Genomic DNA, 24,848 nt, shown 5'->3' with positions numbered 1-24,848 from the left:
TCGATTCTCAAGCTTCTGGTGATGGACGTGAAGCACTCGTTATTTTCCGTCTCTCGTATACAGTCAGCTGGAGTGGAGCTGGGAGCCAGTTCCCCCGCTGTGTGTTCGCCGTCAGCACGCCACACTATACTTTGACTGTTAGTAATGTTTTGTAAGACGTTTAATTAGCTGTATGTATGTATTGTACTGTACTGTAGCGGCACGGCGCGCTTCTCTCTAACCGGTAATTGTATGTAACTCTACCTGTGCCCGCGCGCCACGCGTCCGGGTGAGGGTAGACGTAGTCTTGATTGTGATATCAATAAACATTTTCATACGAGCATCACAACAATGTTTTCATTTTAAACCCGATTCTCAATAGCGGTGGTTATACATAATGTTATGTATTGCATGTGTATCGTGTGTAGCGTGATGTGTGGGTGAAATAAAACCAACCCGTACCGTATGTAAGCTTTGTTTTATACTAATATTAAGTTTTATACATAACACATATCATGATGCTGATGTTGAACTCAATACACTAAACATTATTACAATATATCGGTCAACTATTTACATTTCACACGACTGTCTGTTCCTTACTGTCTGTGCCGAGTCGTCCGGCTGTGTGGAGTCGCGCGACCGTCGGACGACTCTTGCATTACATCGTTTAAGACTAAGTGTGAACAGGATTGCCTCTGGAGCTTTCAATTCTCTTGTTCCGTCCCGGTAATAAATACACGAGTGCGCACATTATTTACAGTGTCGGGACGGACGGACATACATTAACGTAATATATTAACAAAAAAAAAATAATATAAAATAATAATTTGATGTATTAATTATCTCTCATTCCCTCGACGGCCGACGGGAGCTCCAGCCGTTGCTTATTTTAAACATATATAAACGACAATTGCAAAGTATAATAATATTCTGAGATCATATTTAATACATCACAGGTGTTACGACGACATTACAGTATATTCATATTATAAGAACGTACATCTGAGTTACCTACAGGTTATAAACAATACAATCTCATAGTGAACAACGGCCACCTATAATTTATAAAAACAATCATAATATATAAATGTATGTATAAATATAACACGGTGTAATCTCACAAACAAAAACCAACTGTCGCGGATGGTCCTGCGTGCGCGTGTTTGTTTAAGAGACCACACATAGATAGTTCATAGTCTATAGTCTAGTCCCGGGTGTGAACAGTCCTCTGTCTTTCGCCGTCACAATACAATTCATCATATAGTCGCTAGTGTAAATGTCGCGGTCAGGAGAGGCAGAGCCATCATGTAATATGAGCGCGCCACTACAACAGAGGGTGCGGGCAGGTGGGGAGGGTAGTGGGGGGTGGTAGGGGGTAGTAGAGGGTAATTTGTACTTGTCATCGTCCCAACTAACAAACATGTGATCCAATAAGTCGAAATCTCATACGAGCCCTGTGGAAATCATATTTGCATGTGTCGTACGATCTTTCAAGTTATTCAGATCCCTGCGTCGGCACACTGAACCTCGTGCACTAGAGGACCCAGCGGCGGCTACAGTTGCCGTTACACACTACACTACATTATACTACACTACACTACATCTAATATAACTTAGTTTACTTGTCAAAGAGATCATAATAAGCTTACAATTAATTGTCACATTATAAATATATCGGCCGGGTGTGATGTCGCGCTGTGATGACGTCACTCCCGCCCCCAAACCTTAACGACTACTTAACAGTATTATATTGTTCTCCGATGCTTAAATAAATTAATGTTAAACTCCGACCTGCCGGGGTCCGCGGGCCAGCTGCCGAGGTGATGGTGACGGTGATCTCTAACTGTTCCGTTTGAAGTGTGTCTGTGTGAGTCGCGCCACTTTGGGCGGGCGGAGGTGAGCTCCGTGTCCACACTCATGTTTGTGTTTGTGTGCCGGCGACTTCTTGTTGCTCGGCAGACGTTTCCTTGGCTTCAGGAAATCTGGAAATTATTGTATTTATTATTAATTACGCCTCAGCATCGATCTGTTATATAAATAATAACCTGGTACATAAACCCTGTTATATTGTTGTATGTATGTATGGCGCATTACGTATGCAGTCGACGCTCGTAAACAGTGCGCGAGGCGTGGCTGCGAGCGGGTAATTTGGTAAAATGTTTACGATCCCAAATATTAGTCAGGGCTCCGGGACCCTCGAGTCACAGTTGACGTTTTTATGATCCTTCCGTAGGGATCAGGACGTTAAAACTCTCGAAAGCACTTAATGCGCCGGAATTTTCATAAAAATAAATGTCGAAGGCGACGCCCTTTAAGGCATTACTTATTAGGTACAAAAAATGTTAGTTCGCTATAAAATTTTTAACGATCTTTTTACTACGGTTTAATCTGTATCATAATAGATGACTGAATATGTATTCTGAGATTGTTTAGTTTCTCGTTGGCAGTCAAAGGTCATGGGATTTTTTGATTAGATTTGTTAAATATATGTACGTATAATTTATATTAATAGACTAATTTATATGCGACTATTTTATTTGTAATTTTATTCTATGCTGTACCGATCTAATCAGTTCCTCATCGTATATATTTTAGGTTATATATATATATCTCTTGTATGTATGTCCTTGAGCGAGGGTCGATCTATGTCAAACCAGTTATGACAATATTTCTCTACTCTGCCTATGTTTTCGTGTTGTCCTCTTGAGAGCGTGTCTCCGTGTAAGGAACTATGTCAGTGACGTCACGCCTCCGCCAAGGTCGCCCGAGCACGCGGACCGTTCCCGCCAATACTAACCTCAACGTAATAAACACTACACATACAAACACCATTATATATTTGAATGTACATGACTACAGTCACATGTCATCCTCAGCTGTATATCTATTGTATATAATATTTCTATTATCCGTATTCTACAACACGTTAAATTCCCGCCAACCTTTCAATGAACCATTTCGCGCCATCCATTATAACCCGTCCGCGTGTAACATTCGTCCTCTCATTCTCGTTCTGTAGCTCGTGTTGTATTTTTATTTCTGTCGTACTATAACTATACATATATCAGTGCGCGTAAACAAAATGGCCTTGTGTACAGCGCGTGGCCCCGACTCTATTGAAGCTCGGTATCGTGAACATTATCAGTTCCTTATCACACTAATGTTTAACTAACGCCACTATTGGACATGAAAGTGGAGATTATTTTAATATAAATCAAATAGAACCATCGAAACGAGATATTTAGTGTAAATTAAATGATCTATATAAATCAAGGATTGCTATGTGAATACGACATGATCGTATTGTAATGAAGTAGTATTTCTTGCTACAGAACTCTGCGTGTCGTCGTTCGTTATATTTTAAGCCGACCTGAATATGTGAGCTCGAGTCTTGTCACCGTTGTATTTATATTTACACCGCGTGTTAACGCTCTATATTGTTGATTGAGCTCTATATTGTTGATTGATTGATTGATCCACACATCAACTCGCTCCGGGCCCGACGGTGAAACTCGGCTTCATGTAAAAGTGTATCGAATGCTGCGCACGCGCATCCATCCTCCGACAGACCGCGAGTTGAATCCTTTATAAACTATGTAGAGATACACTATGTACTTGAATCACGATATTAAATTATATTTTTCTAAAGTAACTTTATGTCTCTCAGTGTCGAGAGTGAACTTGTTTAGTTAATCCCAAGACAGTAAACGTTTACATAAGACGTGATGTATTCGTATTACGTAACGTAACTATTTCAGCTAGCGAAATGAACTTGGGGATATTCCAACTATGAATTAGACTTGTAGTTGATGTAAGTTTTATAATCGAAATACACGAAGCGGAGAGTCATTCAAGAATAAAAAACGTACGTACGTCGACAGTATATTGTAGTGTAAATGAAAATTACGAGGAAAAACGGTAGACGACGCCTACGAACACGGCGATATACTCACACGTTTTAAAAATATAATAGGAACCTGGCCAATTTTATTAGTAACAAAGTGTCTTCCTTAACTGGTTTAATGACGTACATCTTCCGAACAAGTCTAAACTTGATCGGACGAGTCGCTACTCGCAACACGTCGTACGTGTTGTATATATTGTATAACAAGGGGGAGGAGGGGGATTAAGAAATGGACGCGGATTTGTTGGATGTAGGCGGTGACTGAGACCAAAACAGGTTGCTCGACTCTATCGACTAGCACATACTGACATTTTATTATGTTGATTGTGGTCCAGGGTTACGCGCTCAATATGTACATATAATTATATGTTCGTTTAATTAAATGACCATCGGGTATACAATTTACTACAATATTATGTTTGTTTTGAACAACGAATGAACTTAAAATGGAATCGATCGCGATGCAAATGTCGTCTAGATAGCGAAACGGGAATGCTACTTTACTTACTTGCATTGTGATCACGAACCAGTTCCCAAATAAGTGGGTCAAGTGAAAGGCGATGTCAAAACGCCTACTCGCCTGAGTTACGTGATCGTAAGACTTGCAAAACGTACATCGGCCATATCTTTTATGTATAATGACTCGGCTGTTAGTGTAATGGTTTAAACAAACGCTAATAAACGACGATCTATTTTTTCTTCGGATCCCAAACGAGTAATCTAGCACAAGTGGACGGGCGCTGTAAAAAGAGCAAGAAGCCGTCCCGCGCAGCTTGAACGTCCGTATGTCGAATGTGTATATATTATAGCGGCTACTGGTTTTAACATTTGTTCAATATTATCTGATGTGGTTTATTTAAATTGTTGTCTTTTTTATTGTGTGAGTCGTGTCAACCGCTCGTGTTCTTTGGTTATTGACGACGTTTTAAATGATGGATGCAATCTGTTATAAGATATAAGCTCGCAAAAATATATTGAAGGTCGAAATTCATTTAAAAGGTATCAAATCTCCGGGAGTTTTACACTCAGTTAATATTCTGTGATCAAAATAAATTTATATCACAATATTAGCAATATCATTGGATAGGCTAAACTAATGGTTCCATTGGATCGGTATGAGACAGGTAAGTCAGGCGGGTCTAGAAGCCTGTCTCGGGTCCTGCAATTATTCAGATTTGATCTCTTAAACAGGATGTCGTAAATTGGCTGTTTCGAACTGAATTCAACTTGATATATAGTATTAGTGTTTTTGCTGGAATGCATTTTTTTATTATTATCAACGGGACCCAGTTGTATGTGTTCCACACACATCAGTATTTGTTCCACAAACTTGTATTACAAAGTGTGATATGGCCGACTAGTTACGAGCGTGCACTTGGCAAATACCTTGAAAACGAGAGCTGGCAAATGACTAACAGCAGAAAATATGCAGTCACATACATAGTATCGTATGTTTGATGGATTGGAACAGGTTAGCTCACAAAATGTATACATTAATATTAATAGATAAGCAGCATAGAAACTAGAAACTAAGCACGCAATTGTGAAAGTAAGTGAGAAGGAAGCCATTGTTGCGTATCAAACTGTTGATGGCGATGAATTGAGACTTGTAACGACGTGCTGTTGCTGGGTAGTTTAATGTGTAGCGCGTTGGATCATAATTAACTATTACTTTTAACAGAGACGATTTCATACAATAAACAGATTGAAGAACATTTTTGGAACGATCGCGCTTGTTGTATGGCTTCATTATTTCATTTTTAATGTAGTACTTAAATTTATTGGAAATTTTTTAATCTGCATTAATTACACGGGCTAGGTTAATTAATATTATCCCACAGGTTCAACGATCTGATAGATGGATGCGAGCAGGTGTAAATACAGATAAAGACGCTATTACGTATATGAGAAAACATTTCTATAATCACAGCTTTACTTAAATGTATTAAAAAGATTTAATATGAATGTTATTATGTTAATTTATTACCAATATAGCTGCGGGATACTGGGAGACGATTACTAATCGCTTATTTATTAAATCGGGAGACGTTCCAATAATTGAAATGAAAATGTAATACGTATGGCAGACGTTAAATAAAACATTAAGGAACCAGCACCGAGAGCTCGGTATGAGGATAACTTAGACGATCACTGGCTGAGTAAACTTAAACTGTTAACGAAAAACCCTTAATGAATGGTTAATAAAGAACACCGGGTGGGCGGCGTGATCAAAGTGCCGTTGGGGTAACGACACACGATCAAAGTGCCGACATTATCAACTACTTGAGATTCATACGTAGATTTCGAACTGGCTACCGGTATACACTATTTTAAAATATTCCTTATTATTTGCCGGTTTATATTGATTTACTACAAATCTTTTGATGTGTTTCAAATTGGTCGTATGCTAGTTTTTGTACGTATAATACAGTATTGTTAGGTGCAATATGCGTTGCGTTATTTGCAAGGGCCCATCAAGAGGCCTAGCGACCGCATCAGCTTATGTCAACCATAAATAAATTCTGCGGCCCGTAACAAGCGAGAGGCTGGTTCGAGGAACATGTACAAATTGCGATCATTACTGTTGACTCACTCTCCATTCATCTCGTTTACATTAAACTTAATACTTTCACTTTACTATATTTGTAACACAAGAGAACATATTTTCTGAAAGCAGTTAATTCGATCCACCAAATTATCGTCGGCCGATTCCGTGGTCCGCCATGAGATCTAAGTTCCCATGGTAGTTTATATTCAAATGTTTAGAAACAGGAGTCTTAATATCTCATAAATTTCGAACACAATGAAATCGATAATTCTTAGGAGATAGAACTGGTAAAACGGTAGCTGATATCATAAGAACAATGTCTGTATTGTAATATTGTATTGTTAGAAGATTTGAAACCATTGTGGACCATTGTGGACGACTGTGGACTATACTATTGAAAACAAACGGGTTGATGATTGTAGTACCTACTTTAGAGTAAAACATCGGTTAGCGTGACACAAACAAGATGTAGCGCTTTGTGGAGATGACCTGAGGTGACGATAGATGTGACCTCTGGACCAAATTCGGGAACGGCTCCCGTTGTTACTCTGTTTAGTGTCGGACAATGGATAGAAAGGATGGGATCGCGAGGGGCGAAGCTGCTAAGTATTACACGAACAATAGACACAAAGACTGGTGTATGTTTACCCATGAATGTGGAATATAATACACAATGGCCAGTGCTATGCTAATAAGATTGTTCAACAGGTTCATACTACTTTTCTCAAGATAAGTCTACTTGTATAACGAATTCGCGTTTAATGTTAAATCGTGCATGTTTGGGGAGAGGCGTCGTGTAATCTTTTTAAATGCTCTATTTAGACGTTCGCTTGCTGTTATATGAAAGTGCATTGTTAAGTAAATTAACAAACTATGCTATTTTATATTAAACCCTCACGTCTTTTGAGATGCTAAAATTATAGCGTAATTGATGTAACTAAAGATTAACTAACGACTTTCAACATATTATATATAAACAAGAAACTACGGTTAGCATATTGTTCATATAGAGCTCAGGCGACATTTGGCTGATGTGGCTATTTAGCCAATTATAATCGGTGTAGTGGTTCCGAAGTCCGGAACGGCATATGGGCACATCTGTTGCGGATTAGTGTCTCCGCGTATTGAATTGCAGCGTTCATGTTACTAGCTCTTACCTCGCCTCTAGCCTCACCAACTCACAATCGAGGACCCTAATGGACTCTTCACATTGCAGTTAAAACGTATGAGTGCTAAAGATTGTCCTTATCTTAAGAGCGCGGCGAAAGTGCGCAATCTAGTATGTAAGTGCCAGTGATTTTTTACTATTACGATACCTTTTAGCCGCTTTGATTTACCGTCACAGAAGAAAAAATACAAGAGCATTTTTAAAATTCTAAATATGGAATTGAGATATTAAAAAAAAATGTGTTACGTTTAAAGTTTTATTCGTAATAGAAGAGTCAAAATTCAATAGGTGATAAAAAATCAATTTAAGATAACAACGCCAGAAGCTCGGGACCACCCATCTATTGATCTATTTCATACGAAACCTGTCCTCGACAGGATTTTTGATTGCTTTTTTTTAACGTTCAGCAGTGAATCAATAATCTTCAACGATGAATGCGTAATATATTGTTATTTTGCAATAAAAAGCACAAAGAGCGAACACAAAAGGTTAAGACAGTATAATTTTTATGATACCATAGTAAAATTATTTGTACTTAAAATGTTTACGATCGGACCACTCGGACATACTCTGTACCGAACGTGTGAAAGTAAAACATTGAAAGGGTGGTAGCGGACACTGGACACTAATAAAATTATAATACGACAGGGTCATGACAAAATTGGTGATGCATTGACTGGATCAGGAATATAGGTCAGGACGGTCTTGGGAAAGGAAATTGTAAGCTTTAGTACGTTATGCAGTTCACTAATGTAGGTACGTGAAATTCTTCTACTTAGTCACCGGATGCGAATTTTAATTTTGTATGGTCGCCATTGAAGTTATTTGAAGGTACATCGATGCATTGTATGTGTACTAGTTACAATGCCGCTGGTGACGACGTGATTCGAATTGTAATGTGAGTTAACGGTAGGATTTGCTACAATTAGATTTGTAGAAGGTTAGCCGTTTGAAACAACAACAATTCGTTTGAAACTTAATTATTTACATCCATAAGTGTTCATGTTAAATGTTCTCATTTAAATCCAGAGAGCATAATGTAATCAATTTGACAATATAATGCGTGTTTTTAATTATTCACGTGATATTAGGGTGTAGACACAGTGAACGCGCTCCGTGGGAATGGGATATTGAAAACCAAACCGACTTGTTTCGCGTCAATATGCTAATGTTATGAAATTCATGATTTGGCGCAAACTGGATTACTACTCATTAAATATATCTAACTCTCGTTCTTATAGTGTCAAGAAAATATTTCATTTATAAAGGGTGCGTTTGTTATGGAAATTTAATTTTAATTTGTCACATAGTATTTCTAAACTGTTGTTGTAAAACAATAGATACGATGCAGAACAAAAGCCGTGATTGTTCTCGAATAATGGTATAACAGTGACGTGTGAGACAGACGTTTAAAATAATCAAAATAATCAAAACTTTTAATTAACATATTTATACAAATTTAGTTCTTATAAGGATGTGAATAAGAGTCAATAGTTATACAATATGACGACCGCATGTCGCGTTCTGTTTGATCCGCTTAAGAAAGTGTAATTATATTGGTTTTGTAAGATTTGCATAAGACAATAGTTTGTAACGATTTAGGGAACAAAGCGTCGTGTGAATGAATTTTTTCTTTATGTATATTGTTTTAGAATTGAATTCATAATATCTTTTATGTATAATTTATTATAAAAAATACATTACACGTGTATGCGTAACACTATCAAGGTTTCTGATAAAATTTACAACCGTTTAATAGTTTATATTTATTTTATTAATATCATACAATTTATGATCTTGTAAAATCACTGTGTGTGAAGAATCATTCAAACAAACAAATATATTCCCATAGCGCAGAAAAGCGAGGGTTGCAAGTGGTTTCAATTAAAATAGCCAAAATACCATGGGAACAGTCACGAAGGTTCAACGACCTCTTTTTGGTGTTTCATGAATATTACTTACAAATCTCTGCAATTGAAATCTATTATAATATATATCTGGATTTTTCTGTTGTTAATTATTATAAGGGGCCTGATGAAGATGACCTTCCGTTTGGTGATGGTGTAAACTTCACAGAGCGTATAATGTTCAGTGCATGTGCGAAGATTAAAGTGGAAAACGCATGTTTGGAAATCATATTTCAAATGTTGTTTGTTATTTTCGTTGCATTCCTCGCGAACACACGCTGATGACAGATAATGTAAACAAAACAGAATGTTTGAACAGTGCAGCGTCATGGACGTATCAGCATTGGATGTGTTATATACAATTAGATATATATTTGTGAAACATCATCACAGTGATAGAGAAATAACCCGTTTTATTGATAAGCTATCAATAACCTACTTATGATTTGATAAGAATTTAAAATAGTCTAAAACTATTTTTGAATAAAATAAAACTATATAATGTGACATCGGTTATATAATGTTATTATATGATGCTCGACACAATGGAGCTAACATTAGGGTCACAACAAAGAGAGATCTTTGACCCTTTGACCCGATTCTCTACTTGCGAAATCATTTGTACGACTACAACTCGATGTGAGCGAATAGATAAGACGGAAAAATCTGTAATATATTCTTTGGTCGTTTTAAAAAACTATTGTTAGGGAGTTTCCATTGAGGTTCATAAGAGATGTTCTTTGTCGGTATAACTTAACTGCCCTCGCACGTGCGTTCTGTTTAGATGAGTCCATCCGACTTGAAAGACGTGCAGACCTACCACAATGTTTGAGACGGTAAGTTTATTTGAAGATGTTTTTTATAGTACCGTTATATACGTGTTGGTTATCAAACGGCTGACTCATAGTCATTACCGCGCCTCCCGACTGACCCATCTATCATAGTGAATATTATAAACTCAATTACATCTAATTTACATAAACCGTATGGACTATTCTTTCTCGGACATGTCACCACCTTTGTCCCCTGTAACCTATTCCATTGTGAGAGGACAACTTAGGGCAACAATGGCGCAGTTTGACCCTCAATGGACATGGGAGCGTCCCTTATTTGTGTATTTTGAGCAATAAACAGTGCATTTTATGTTTTTTTTTTTTATTAATTTAAATAATAATATCTGAATGCATATTGTCCGTTGCTCGAGCTCGTGGATGCAGTGTGCAGGTACCGTTGACGCATAATCATTAAGACTTATCGAAGCAAAGCACCACTGTAGTGTATGGGAATTGCGTTTAGCGGGAAAGTGACATGTTGTTATTGTATAATACGTGCCCTGTAGGAGACATAAGGAACTGAAAGCTTCATGGATTGGATTGGATGGAGGGATTGTTTGTTAGTCGTGACCTCAGTAGGTCTTTGACAATTTAAACGATACGTATACGACCTATTCTGTTTGTTAGTTTGAATAGGGACGTGTCAACTTGCTGGGAAGTCGAATAAGAATCTAAATAGCCTTAATCCTCTTATAATAGTAATTCCTTTGAACTTTACAGCCTAACACAAAGGCTGTATTCGTGAGATGAAAGACCCTCAATCCGAGAGTCCGGCCATTGTTAAAGGTATGACCATAAAAATAAGGTTTAGTAGCGTTATTATAATAAATTTTCGGCTTCATTTAATATTCCATCAACATCCTTCAAGCGTGTAACATATACTGAGCGAAACAATAACAAACAAATCAGGGTTAAATTTACGCACACACGGTTCTAGCTACATACAAGGATAGCGACAATATATTTCATTTCCTTTTCGGTGTACGCACACTCTACCCGTCTCAGCTCAGGCCGTCTCTCTCTAACGGTCAATGACCGAGCATCTCCGACGAGATTGCATCTAGTGGCTATACAGCTTCCCCAGATAGAACCAATTTCTGATCAATTAAAAGATTCGTAATCACTAAGGTACGTTATCGAGGACGCTGCTCCTTGCGAAACTATTACACTTGACCCAGTTTCACGAGACGAAAAAAATAAACTACCCGACGACCGTTAAGAGAGATTTGAATTCCAAACAAGCGCACGTAGTTATAACAAAATAATAAACACGACACGACGATGCTACCAAAAAAACCAAAACAATTTTTTTTGGAGATCCGATCAGTTTATGGGACGAGGGAGGCAGAATGCTTTTCTTTCTCTTTCACAGCTTGTTTTCCTTTATTACTGAGTAAATAAAAGATGCTGTGGTTTTAACACAAGTTCATTACCTTGTCCTCAATGAGTTAATAATTAGCAGAAACCTATTTCCCAACATCTAATGGTCGCCTCAATCTAGCGTGTGTCATTTGCTTGGCAAAATTTTAGAGTTTTTAATGTATTACGAACAATGTGTTGAGTGTACATAAGTACAGTATGGTACAAGGCCAACCGCGTGTTGATTAATATGTATTTTTTATAGGACTTCCTTATCGCATGGTTTAGGTTAGTGGGACAAAAACCGAAGGCCCAAATAGTAATAGTGACCCGGTTGTGGATGTGATAAACCTTGAAGGGTTATCAATGTTTTGTCTGAAAAGGGCCTTTAAGAGCCCTCTCAGTTTTGCTCTAAATCTCTAGTAGATTTGTATTGAGATAAGATTAAAGTTGTAATGTGATAACGATGTTTTCAATAAGTTTTTTTGTCCGACTCGTCAGAAACCTGAAAGACGTGCTTGGATTATTGTTACGCAAACGTTGCTAAACTGATTTAAATGTAACTTTACAAAAAATTACATTTAAACGACTTACTAATAGCAGACTTAAAACTATCACACTATTTATATATGTCCGTTATAATCACTAATATTTAAATCTGCTTAGTGCAGTCACAATAATTGGCTGGTGTTTTATAGTATATTACTTGAGTCGTGCCACTTGAGCGGGATCATTTAGGAACGGGTACAAGACTCAAGTGGTCGCTCTTGACCTGAAAAGCTAATACGAAATGTTCTATCAACACACAGCTTTCACACGTCGAGTGTTGATAATGAAATGCAAACAAAAACATTTATTGCGCTCTGTGCATATATATATATATATATATATATATATATATATGTGTGTATGTGTGTGTGTATATATATATATATCATCAACAACATCCAAATTTAAATATTTCAAATACCTTCCAAAAAATTATGGACCGGTTTGTTTTAGAGTGTTTACTATGATTGGTGCTATTACATTGAAATGTGCTATAGAAAATTGTACCTTGTTTTGTTTAAACGACCACGTTGAATTTAAAAACTGGTTACAAATATACATACTTACATATACTTGTCAGTACAAGTTTGCATTAATCGTGCTTAACTTCGATAAAGCCGTAGCACTATTACCATTTTTTCTAAGACAATGCTACCTTAATTATCTGGTCTCTTATTGGAAATACCAGTCCCGACAATTAATCATTCTAGATTTCTAATACGACCAGTTGGTTGCATTATGTGCAAATTGCTTCGCAGCTTCAGCCCACTTTGACATATGATAATTTAACAGATTAATGAAAAAAAACGATATATCGTTTTTTTAATTATCTTGACATTTATATTCAGTTGACAGCAGTCATATATTTCGAAAGTAGAAGATAGAATATGGTTTGTATGGATAAATTTCCTGCTATTTTAAAATACACCTCCTTAGAAATTCACGTTGGCATTTAAAGGAGGTCGTTTTCCTATAGTTAATGTATTTTTTTGAAGTGGCAATGAACATAAAACCATTATTTATAATATATCAAAAGTTTATTTCTGAAGAGAAAGGATATTATGAGAATGGTAAACTAGTTCGCAATAAAAATTATTATGCAATATTTTTTCAAGTTATTTAAATTTAAAAATATCTTTATTATAATGAAAATGTTTTTATTAAATAAAATGGGATATTGTGAGACAATATTTTTAATTTGTTTCTACTTATCGTCGAAGTCTGAGAGACACTTTCACAAAGTTATCATTGAAATTGCCATTTAATGATAGAAATTTGCAATTTTCCACATAAAACGGTTAAGTTGAATAACCTTAATATTACGGTGTCCTCAAATGTAAAGCTTATCACTCTATCACTACTAAAGAGAAAGAGAGAAGAAATGTTTGTTTATAAACTTCAGTGGACACTTTCGACCGGGAGTAAATACACTGATTTTTGTGTATACACACGTGCATATATTGACATAGGCGTCTCGATAAGTTTCATATTATAATAGTAGCCATTCATACTTTATATGCATGCTATGTATACATGCAGAAGCGCATTTGCTATGCAATATTATCAGGTAAATATTAACTCGGTGAACATAAAGGTCATTGACTTATGTTTTGAGAATAAACTAGCTCCTAATTGTTATTCGCTTCCGTCGTTGCTCATGCGCATTTGTCACAATAGATCCAAATTTGACTATATGTAGAATCTAGAAATAGTCATTATAGAACGTTACTGCCTAACATTTAAATAGGTTACAGATATTTTTGAATACATATCAGCATTTCAGCGCCAGCTGTGTCTTAGAATTCATGAGCGTATAGGAAGTGATTTTATTGTTGAAGGATAAAAAAAATATTTGATAAGAATTTTTTTTAAAAAAACAATAAACAAACTCTGTTTACCAACACAGGCCGGCTAGGTATTGTGTATTTGAATTGGGAAGGCGAAGGCGTTGTCGTGGTACCGTTAATGGCTACAATCATAAAAGGTCGCTACGTCGACTGTTGCAACGTGGAGGAATTATGGCTCGTATCTATTTGTTATTGAGACCATATGTATGAAACTCTTCAAATGTACCACATCATACAATAACCAACACTTTATGACCCGATCACAATGTAAACCTTCATTTGTGACATCGCTATGGGAATTCTCTGTAGTGTATAATGTATGTGTATTCGATAATAATATGTGCATATTATATTTTTTTATTATTGTGTGCATGCTATAGTCGGATAAGTTCAACGTCGCGGATGGCGTCGGTTCGACGACCTTGTGCCCAAGCGCCGCAAAGACAGTAGTCGCGAATGTTTACTTAACTCGTAAGAATAAAATTAATTAGAAATAACATTTTGACAATACTTGTTAAGTGTTACGTTTAATTGTTTTTATATTGTATCTTGTAAGTGGAATTCTATGAGCCGTTAAACTGGTGTGTTGTACAGATAAGGTTAAGGTACATTGGTCATTTACTGTCTCGAGGTTTATAACCCATAGGGCCTCCGTGTAACGGAATCACTATGTAATCTGGTTTGGCATACCTCTTTTTTTTACTACGAGAATGTTAGATGTCGGACGTATCTTAGAAAGTCAATTATTACAACTGTTATTCGGTAATTCGATCTCTGGGTGTACAATAACAAGTTACATTGTTCAGAACAGTCCCTCTGTATTTGGGAGCCGGGGTCCGTTCGTTAATCTGTAATTCTGTACGCCGCATCCAAGTTTCTTGACCCTTCAAATATTATTCTATATTTTATCATAATCAATATTCATATTTCTGATAAGCGTTCACACACAATTAGCTTCATTATACGATTCCATTTCAACAACTGTATCAGATATTCAGATCGTAACACTACACTAGGTGTTCAGATATTGTATAAAATATTAATTTTAACTCGACAATGCTCTATTTTTATTGTCGCGGCTTCTTTAGAATTGTGAAGGGTTTTTGGGGGGCGAGTTGAATCGCCGAGGAATGCTTTATGGCCATCAATCAAGCGAGGTGTTGTGAAAGGTTCAAAGGGTTTGTTAGCTCAGATATTAAAACCTTATTCAATGTTTACGTTACCTTCATAAATTCCATAAATAATTACTCCAGGGTTAATGTTTGTATAATGCATTAACACTGCATAAATGTAAAGTCTCATTGTTCATATTTAATAGAATTTTGTTGTGTAATGGGAAATTTTATTGGAATCTGTATACGACGGAAATACAACATAAAGAACACAAACAAATGTGTGAAACTTGAAAAGACTGTTTATTCAGTTGTACTATTCTCAATAATTATTACGTATTAACATATCAATTTAGAATTAGCATATATACCCATTCAACGTCTATCCATCATCTTGAGGGAACTTAGCTGGACATTTGTGACACTTGAATTGTTGAGGAGAATAGGACTGGACAGGATTGTGTCCCAAATGTTAAAGTTCACACGTGGTACAATAGTCATGAAATAAGGGTGACGACAATTGTAAAGCACACTTCGAAATATACAAAAATGTATGAGAGGAAATTTGAGAAAGCTCCCAAAGAGAAAGTTCAACAGCATACAGAATGTCAAAGATATTGCCTACCTACGCATACGAGTCGGCGGTTGTTTAAGATCACGAACTGCTCATACAAATAATCCAAGTCAAACAGTGAAATTAAGGGCTGTTATGTCAAGGCACATACGCTCTGTAAACTTGCAACTAGTCTCATCAGTCGGGAGCGTCCTAAGCCATGTTTATTATATGATGTCCCACAAATATTATATTCACTACCTTAATTCATCATAGTCGACATATTTGATTTATTCGTATTACAATAATGATTTCTGTAACAATGAAATAAATACACGAACAACGTCACTAATCTGCGTTTCAAGTGGCCGTTCTCAATTCGAGTGGAGATATCTGAATACATAATGAGTTTTATTTATAAATATCAAAACGAATAAATGACTAATGAGAGTCTTCGCGCCCTTCATCACTACCCAGACATTTAAATTTATGAATATATTAAACGGCTAGTTACTTGAGACAACTGTATATATTGCAATTTCATATTCTGTGCTCGTTGAGACCTAGATTTGTGGTTACTGAGTATAAATATCTAGTTTCTAACAGCGAGTGTATAAAATTACATATTTTCTTTGCGGTTAGCGGTGAAATGTACACCTCGACCGTTGAAGTCCTGCGTGAGATTATATCCTTAAGGATTCATAATGATAGACGATTAAATTAAATTGCTGTCCCAAAACGTAAGTAAATTACGTTACACCGTGTCCTCGACTGTAATTATATTCGGGTTCCCACGTTATAAGTCAATGTGATTCTATATCTTAAGTCTACGGAAGACGTAAGGTAAATAAATAAGAGCGTAAAAGAAATTAAAAATGTATATAGCAGCTGAATAGATTTTCAGATTTAGGTAGGTACATCACTAACGGACGAAACCCAAGCAACCGTTATACGAAACTCACTAACTGGCGTGCATTACGCGGAACACTAACAGTTTATATTAAAATTAAAACAACGCCATATTTATTTTTATGTATAGACAATACGGTTTTTGTTTTTTATTTAACAGCTGTCGGATAATAAATCCGACGCCTTGCTGAATTGAAACTGACGTGCACAGTTTAAAACAATAAAATGAATTGTGAATTGGGAATAATGAAACGTGATTGATGGCTCCGAAAAATATATGTCAATATTCTATTATCTTTCGTGAATAATATTCTTAATCAAGAGGCCAATAAAATTATATATTGTACATAATATCAAGTGCAGGGAATTCGCTTATTCGACTCTAACTGTAGGTGTTAATTCTGTTATGTTATTTGGCGACTGTTAGCTTTACACACTTAGTAACGAGTTGTGTTAAACTGAGTCTATTTGTAATATCTGGTAACGGAAACCTTATGAAGCGTGTCGTTCAGTAATTTTTATTACGCACGTGTTCCTGACCGTATTGGCCGTCATGGGAAACATTTAACGAGGGTGATATATAGTTTATAACCAATTATCTACCCTTGCACCAATTGGATCGTATTGGGAAAATTATAGATATCTCCTAAATGTTTAATCTATCATGGGAAACAATGTTAGTTTTTTAGTTCGAGATCACCATCCGTTGAAACGGGGGCAGTGTTTCGTTTTGTTTTATGGCTGTTTATGGGAATGATTTACGGTTCGGTACGGTGATGTTATGTTGTTTACATTTTATATGAATTAGATATAATATTAAAGGCAAACATTATGATTCTTTCTTTTTCAAACGTCGGCGTAATTCATTGAGTCATCAAATCAACAATGTTTGAATGAAAGCGAAAGTATTGTTTGCTTTCCACAGGAATAATAGATCACATTTTACGCTCAGTAACTAGGAGGACGCTCCCATTCAAAGTAAAATCACCGTCCGGAACAATCATCAGGTGCGTTCTGTTGCTGGGACGTCTTGTTGGCAGGGCTAGGCTTACTGTCAGCTTCAATTATTATCGATATAATGTGTACATAATATTAATTATAAAATAATGTGACAAAACACCCAAATGATTAAAGTAGCAGTTGTGCTTGGTCGCGTGTGCACTTTCCTCTCGTCCGACGTTAGAAAGTGCGTTGGTGAGATTACAACGTTTCAGCTACATGGTAACATTCATTACCATTGTTTATGAATAAGAAAGTGCGCTCCGTTTGTAACGCTCCAAGACGAAACGCAATAACATTGGGTTTGTTTGTTACTATAGATTGCTTTGAATTATTTCAATGATTCTTAGCTAGATGTAAACTTGGTTATTTATAACTGGTCGGAGATATTATCGAATAGCACAGATTACATATGTTATCTTCTAAAGAAAGTGAAAAACTTAAGGTGCGAGACACATCTAGAGTGTAACAAGTTATGGAGCGCGTTGAAGAATCGTTTCTGGTATAAAGTCGCTGTGAAAGGTTACTTTTTATCCCCGTAAGTTGCCAGTCGTTGGGATCACTGAACCATATCTTACATTCTGCTTCCTTAGGGTTAGTTCGCACGTGAGTTACTTCGTGAGAACGTTACGTACTTTGTTACTCGCATTTAGACTTGGAAAAGTGCTGGCCTAATCGATTCGAGGATTTCCGTTTAAGTTACAGCTAATTCTGTGTGTGACATATTATATGGATTCAAAACAGTATTGCGTGATGTCCCTCATCGTAATCGATCTATGAGCAAACTGCCGATGCACCCTCGGTCACCCGATGCTGAATGTTGAGGGTGCTATAAATATTGTAGCGCGGGGGCTGGCAGATGCCGTTGGCCGTTACAGTTCCCCTATCTCACGAAATTTCAAATTTAAACACGTGTGTTGACAGAGTTTTTCAAAATCACCCACATAGTCCCATTTTCGCGACTTTGTTACAGAAATGTGATGCGATAAATGTTTTGGGAAACAACATTTCAACACATTTGATTGGATCTTTTGTTTTATGGGGGATTTAATCACAAAACAATATATCATATATTTTTATTTAATAATGAAGGAATGTTGATGTGTAAACTAAAACTTTAATGGGTAAGGTAAACATAATTTAATTAAATATATAATAAACTTCACAGTGAACCATGTTTGGGGAATGACAGTTAAAAAATCGATAGGACCGTTAGAATCTGTGTCGGCGAGGGTGCATTACAAAGGGTGCGCGTGCCGCTTGCCGCTTGCATTACCAGACAATGCAGTAATAATATTTACAACGCATTCACTCTCGCCAATAAAGTTGATTGAAGCTTCCACCCAACGCACATACAACTGGATTTACTCGAAAAATATACATATACGTTGATAACTTTTAACATTTCTGTGTGGACACACATTACATCCAAAGATTGGCTTTCCATTATTATTTAGAATGTTTCCTTCGTTCATTTCACAGCTTTTTGAGCTGTGCATGAAATTTTATTACAGCTAAAATAACGGCTTAAATTTCGTGAAAGTAACACGACCGAGTTCGCTAACGTACACAACGCGGAACAATTGTTACATTTTACGTTCGGAGCGTTCGTCGGACCCCGTAGTTGGGTCCACTTATTGCCGAAATTGAAAACGTCGAGTTCAACGACACTAGCAAAGGTGTAATTAAGTAGAACAGGGGTCTCCGAGGAACTGGGTGACCGAGTTGTTTCTTAGGACCCCCGCTGTGATTTTATGCCTGGTCAGTTTTAGACAAAGTAATCTGTGACCCCATTTACATTTCTATGTTTAAGATTATAATTTACATCTGCCTCTAATTCTTTGATTTCAACCAGCTGTCATTGTCATCGAATGTTAACGATGTTGGCAATAGTTTACTTAACAAGTATCGTATGTATTTCATAGAAATTTTATATGAATTATATGAATTAATTTGCTCGGAAATTGATTTCGTTGTAACTTTCTTTAATAGCTCTAGTTTTATATAATAATTAGTTATAGTTATGGCCGTTAATATATAGTATATATATGATTTTATTTTTCCAATGTAAAGACATTGTATTAGTGCGTATTAATACTAGCTCGAGTTGTGATTTTATATCTTAACAGCAAGGACGTTCCGTTGAACATTTCCACGTATCAAAAAGATGATAACCACATATTACTCAATTTTGTTATGAAAATTATTTATAAATTATTCCGCTATACATATTCTTGTTTGTTTATACAAGGTATTAATATTTTTATAACATGTGGTCCGTGTAAGAAGCAAATGTGGGAGATCCTTTATTATACTAAATATAGGTCAGATGTATAGTAAACAGTTTTTTGCACAGCTCAGGGGGGCTGTTAGAAATTAAGAATCAAAAGACTCATTTAATATTAATTTTTAATAACGTATTAATTATTACATAATAATGGTCCTAACGAAGATTTTGACACCGAAATGGACAAAAAGTCTTAATGAAAAGGGTCCTCAAGGGGTGGAACAACAAGGAAGTGATGAAACAAAAAATTAATTTGTATTTAATTAGAGCTTTCTGAAACTATTATAATGAATATTTTATATAGTTTTTTTATGTGTGATACAGTTGGAGTGTGTCTCGATAAAGACTCGGTGAAACCCGATCGTATTATGACTGTAATGGACCAATTTATTTGAGGTGTCGTGTCAAGTTTGCGAACCCGACGCTCAGATTAGGGCATCGCTAATGGCCTCAACATTAGTTGCCTACTGCCTGAACTCATTTATTACTTATTATACGTTACAGAATAATGTTGAAAATGGGTATAACAGCAAATAATATAGTTATTACCGCAAAATAGATGGCGTGAAGTAGTGTAGATTGTTGAGAATTAAATGGAAGAATATGATTACGTTAGTCGACGTTTGCGTAACAAGGAGTTGTAATTTACCGTAATAACAACTGTTTGTTTTTATTATCTTATTTCAGTGTGATATTTATTCCTTGGTGTTTTTTATATAACTAATTTATTATAGCTCGTAATCACAAGTTCTTGTATAAAATTTATAAACATGTTAAGCAACGCCGCGCAAGTTCAAACATCGGATGGGTGACCATCAATCGGTATAATGTTAAATTAGAAAAATTATAAAAATAAATTTGTATAATTGCTAGTGTGAACATATGAAGTTAACTTCAAAATTCCGTGTTAATGCACGAGAGAATGTCAATCACTTTACTATGACCTTGTGAGTGCGTCTTTTATACGATAAATGAATTTCGCAAACAAAAAGAAAACAAAACATTGTGACGTTTAGTACTAACCCCTCTTATATTACACACTCGTATTTTAACTGCATATTAATATGTTCAGGTGTAATGAGATGTACTGACCTGTTATTCTCTTCTGTGTTTTTGTGTTCTCCGGGCTGGATACCATCGTGTCTTGAGCCGGCTTCGGCTTGGGGGTGATGGTGATCGGAGATCTTCTTAAGGCGGCCGGTATACTCGAAGCTGGTACCAATTGCCAAGCGAATCTCTGGGCGCCGGGCAGAGGTTGTTCGTTCGCGAAGTCGAAGCCCCATCTCTGGCTGTCGAGCTCCAGCTGCCTGGCCAGCTCTCTCTCTACGAACCTCCTGTTCTCTTCTCTATCCGTACAACCGAACAGGTTTCTCCTGACTCCATCCAAGGTCGTGACGCCGTGGACTCTCAGAGACCTAGTGTCCAATGCGGTGGCCTGCAGCCCCGGCGCTCTCACACTCAACGCAGACATGTTTAGTCCACCGAATACACTTGTCATCCGCAACTATCAACAAATAAAAACTCAAAATATCATTTCACTTATAACAAGCGTATCGTAAACAACGCTTCGTGTGACACGTGCACGCGGTGCGTTCCTCGCCTGCCGACTGAGTACTGACTCACTCGACTCGACACTCGAGCGACTCTAGTCACAAGCGCGTGATTCAATTCGTTCGCTCGCCCCGGACCCCGGTTGCGTAGCGTCGGTCAAACGCGTCCGCCATCTTAGTACCACCGCTCGACGCGGTGTGCCGCTACTTAGTTATATTACTGTTTACTGGCGTATTATTTTTTCATTTCTAGTTATTATTTTAAGGCAAAAATCTAAAATTCAAATTTTTTATTATTTTTTTATTTTGAAATCGTAACTAAAGAATAATAAATTATTTTTTCTTGTTAGATAATTTATGAATTTTTAATTATTTTATTCCAATAAGCTCTTTCTATTCTTGTTTAAAAAAGTCTTACAATATACATATACAAAAAAACTTATTGGTTTTTAGGAGCAAAATTAGTTTTTTATCGTATTTGTAATTTGTATTGCGATATGTTATGCCCTAATGTGATTATAAAATTCAGTATAAAAATATATATTTAGAAGTACAATACCTTAATTTTTAAAATAAATACAGGAATGATTTAGTGACGTTGATAGAGATTTTATTTAAAAGAAAATTAAAAAAAAAATGCATTCATGTTAATATGTATTGTTAGTTTTATTATAATTTTCAAACTAAAACTTATACATTTCTGTTTTGCAGTCAGTTTATTTTAGATATTATTTTTTTATATATTTCCAAATAAACATGAATATAAATTAAATAATCATTACCCACATCTGAAAATTTTCCCAACTTTTTGGTAGTAATTAATTATGTGTGATTATGGCAACACTATTCAGACTTGTTTACGAAGAACGAAGACGTGTCTAGTTACGTGTGCAGCATACTTTAAAACTTCTTATCAGAAGTATAGCTATCTCTGTCGCTCGTACGCACGCACGCGCTTCACAGAAAGAGACGTAAAATATATAAATAACTCAACATCGACGCCGCCATTTTGCTAAACGGAGACAAGAATTTTGGGATACAATTTAACGCATATTATAACAATATTACAGATAACGAAATGGTTATAAAATAACATGGAACAATTTATATAACAAATTAATATACGTTAAATGTATAAAATAATTTTCTGATGTTTTAACCAGTGCTTGACAGTGAAAATTGCGAAATATTAATTAATAGGGTTGAAAAATTTCATAGTGAGTAGTGTTAATAGGTAGCAGACATGTTATTGTTACGAATTTAACCAAAATATTAACTTACCAACGATCTTTTATACAAGTATTTCAGGAAAATCTTCAATTTACCGTCGGGGTTCACTGCACTGGCGTACTAATTTTCGAGATATGACAATGACGCGATGGCGAGAGCGCGGGCTTGTCTCTGATTGGTCGAAAATGGCGGCCATTGCTCTTATTGGCTGGTCGATTTTAGGCGGCAAATTTCGGTTGGTCGATCAGCCGGATGGCGGGAAACAAATGCGACTTTCCGGTGCGCATGAGTTTTGTTGTGGAAAATTGTGTTTGGCGCCTTTTGCTTTTTATTGTTTACTTTTATTTTTGTAACTGAAGCGCTGAGAATGCTGTAAATTATAAATTGCTTGGCAAACTGAATTCTGTTGGATATTCGAAGTCTCGAAACGCTAGGCAAACTAGAGGTATTTAATTTAGGGATTTTTTTTATTTTATATTTATTTAATATTTAGATTTTAATGACGCTATACAGAATGAGTGAATAAAAAAGCAAAATAATCAAGATTCATAACACTACAGGCTTTATAAAAATCTATTTTAAAGAAAATGTTCGTGTCAAATCTCTTTCAAGGTTTAAATTAATTGAATAATATTATTTTTCATAGTAATTAAAATGAAGAATTAAAGCTTGCTTTTTAAACGTTTTTCGCAGACTGAATACATTGTCACAATAACAAAAATCAGTCTATTAGTCATTATTAGAAGTTAAAGTTGAAAGTTGGCGGTAAATTAATGAATTTAACCGAGTTTCAACTTAAAGTAGTCTATTCACACGTATGTTTGTTCGTCAATCCAATTTGCCTATATTCATTATTACTTATAAATAGCAATATTTTAGTATTAAAGTATTCAAAAATTAAACTTAAGCTCGTCTAATTCAAATTCGTTTGTGAATCTTAAGTAATTATATTTAATTAATATTATATTTAAATAATTCAAACGTTTGATTGAGTTATTTGAAGAAAGAAAAATTTTATCTGAATATTTGATCCTATTATGTTTGGTTATGAAAAAAATATCTCACTGAATGTTAAATAACACAGAGAAAACATAGATTTTATAAAAAAAAAATATAATAATTTCCACGTAAGATATCCGAGATAGGAATTCCTTGAAATAAAGCTATTTTGTCGCACTTAACCGTTCGATACGAGTTGTTGATCGCGTTACACTAACTATTACTTCAGTAATGGTATAGTTAATTAAATTTTTCCTATAACTATAATAACTAATTTACATTCTAAAATAAGTAATATTAAGTTTTCTAGAAGAAGAAAATAAACATATGCGGTATAAATTATTTATATAAGAAAATGTATTGTTATTAAATATGTCGATTAAGTGCGATGTGGTTTTTGTTAAAAGATATTAATCGCGAAAAAGATATCATGATATAAAGATATTCTTTCTTTCCTTTTTTTGTAAATATTATTGATAAATAAAATTGTTAATAGTTAACAAACGCATGGCTACTATCGTATACAAAATCGTTATATCCATTCGATTGTTTTTGAAGTAAAAACGTTGATACCGTTGATTTTCCAAGTCAGAGTTAATTTTTCCAACGGTTCAAGTAATACAAAAGATTTGGTTGTAACGGACAATATTACTATATGTATATCCTAATACTTTACCTAAAAATTCTATTTCTTTAAACATTTAATACTTCAATTTATTTTAATATTTAAACGAGTGAAATAATTTAGTTATAGTAGTCGGTACTAAACTTAGATATACATAAATAATTTTTGAATATAGCAATTAAATTATGAAGATAATGTTATTTTTCCCAGCCACTGAAGTATGATGATAATATTGTTATAATATATATATATATATATTTATTTTGTTATATCGGAAATGTACGTCCGTTACAGGTGTTTACAGAGTTTTTGTTGATGAAATGTGTTTCAGATCAATCAGTGCGCATGCGCAGCAACAAAAAATACAACATGTGGCCAGAGATTTGTGGTTATTTTACTATCTATATATAGTGTTCAGAAGGAACGAATTATTAAGAGGGACTTGTTTAAAATTATTTTTATAAGAATAACTAATAAATTCAAAAAA

At 35.4% G+C, this 24,848-nt stretch overlaps 2 protein-coding genes across 3 annotated transcripts in view; one reads left to right on the top strand and one right to left on the bottom strand.

Annotated features, from left to right (window-relative positions):
- Nucleotides 1–438: 438 nt before the first annotated feature.
- LOC116774492 (cyclin-dependent kinase inhibitor 1-like) lies at nucleotides 439–22,891 on the bottom strand. 2 transcript variants are annotated; one of them, XM_032667244.2, is made up of 3 exons: nucleotides 22,789–22,891; nucleotides 21,050–21,461; nucleotides 439–1,964 (listed from the first exon to the last, which is right to left on the bottom strand). In XM_032667244.2, exons 2-3 carry the CDS (start codon nucleotides 21,453–21,455, stop codon nucleotides 1,822–1,824), a joined length of 549 nt encoding a protein of 182 aa, XP_032523135.1. In that variant the 5' UTR covers nucleotides 21,456–21,461; nucleotides 22,789–22,891; the 3' UTR covers nucleotides 439–1,821. The 2 variants fall into 2 exon arrangements, with proteins under 2 accessions (XP_032523135.1, XP_032523134.1); XM_032667243.2 differs by lacking the exon at nucleotides 22,789–22,891 and having other exon boundaries at nucleotides 21,050–21,614.
- LOC116774426 (uncharacterized) overlaps nucleotides 5,289–24,848 on the top strand; it is a 57,548-nt gene continuing 37,988 nt past the window's right edge. The window contains exon 1 of the mRNA XM_061524813.1: nucleotides 5,289–5,357. The gene's annotated coding sequence lies outside the window, so the exon portion shown is untranslated. The remainder of the gene's footprint in view (nucleotides 5,358–24,848) is intronic.

Source organism: Danaus plexippus, chromosome 26 (genome assembly GCF_018135715.1).
Source record: "Danaus plexippus chromosome 26, MEX_DaPlex, whole genome shotgun sequence".
Lineage (NCBI taxonomy): Eukaryota > Metazoa > Arthropoda > Insecta > Lepidoptera > Nymphalidae > Danaus > Danaus plexippus.
The sequence above is the reverse complement of the archived record's forward strand: the minus strand, read 5'-3'. Positions and strand labels throughout refer to the sequence as shown.

Excerpts from the sequence above, each read along its gene's own strand:
- LOC116774492 (XM_032667244.2), bottom strand. The coding sequence starts at position 21,455 with ATGACAAGTGTATTCGGTGGACTAAACATGTCTGCGTTGAGTGTGAGA. Across the intron at positions 1,965-21,049 it reads AACACAGAAGAGAATAACAG|ATTTCCTGAAGCCAAGGAAA; the intron begins GTCAGTACATCT and ends AATAATTTCCAG.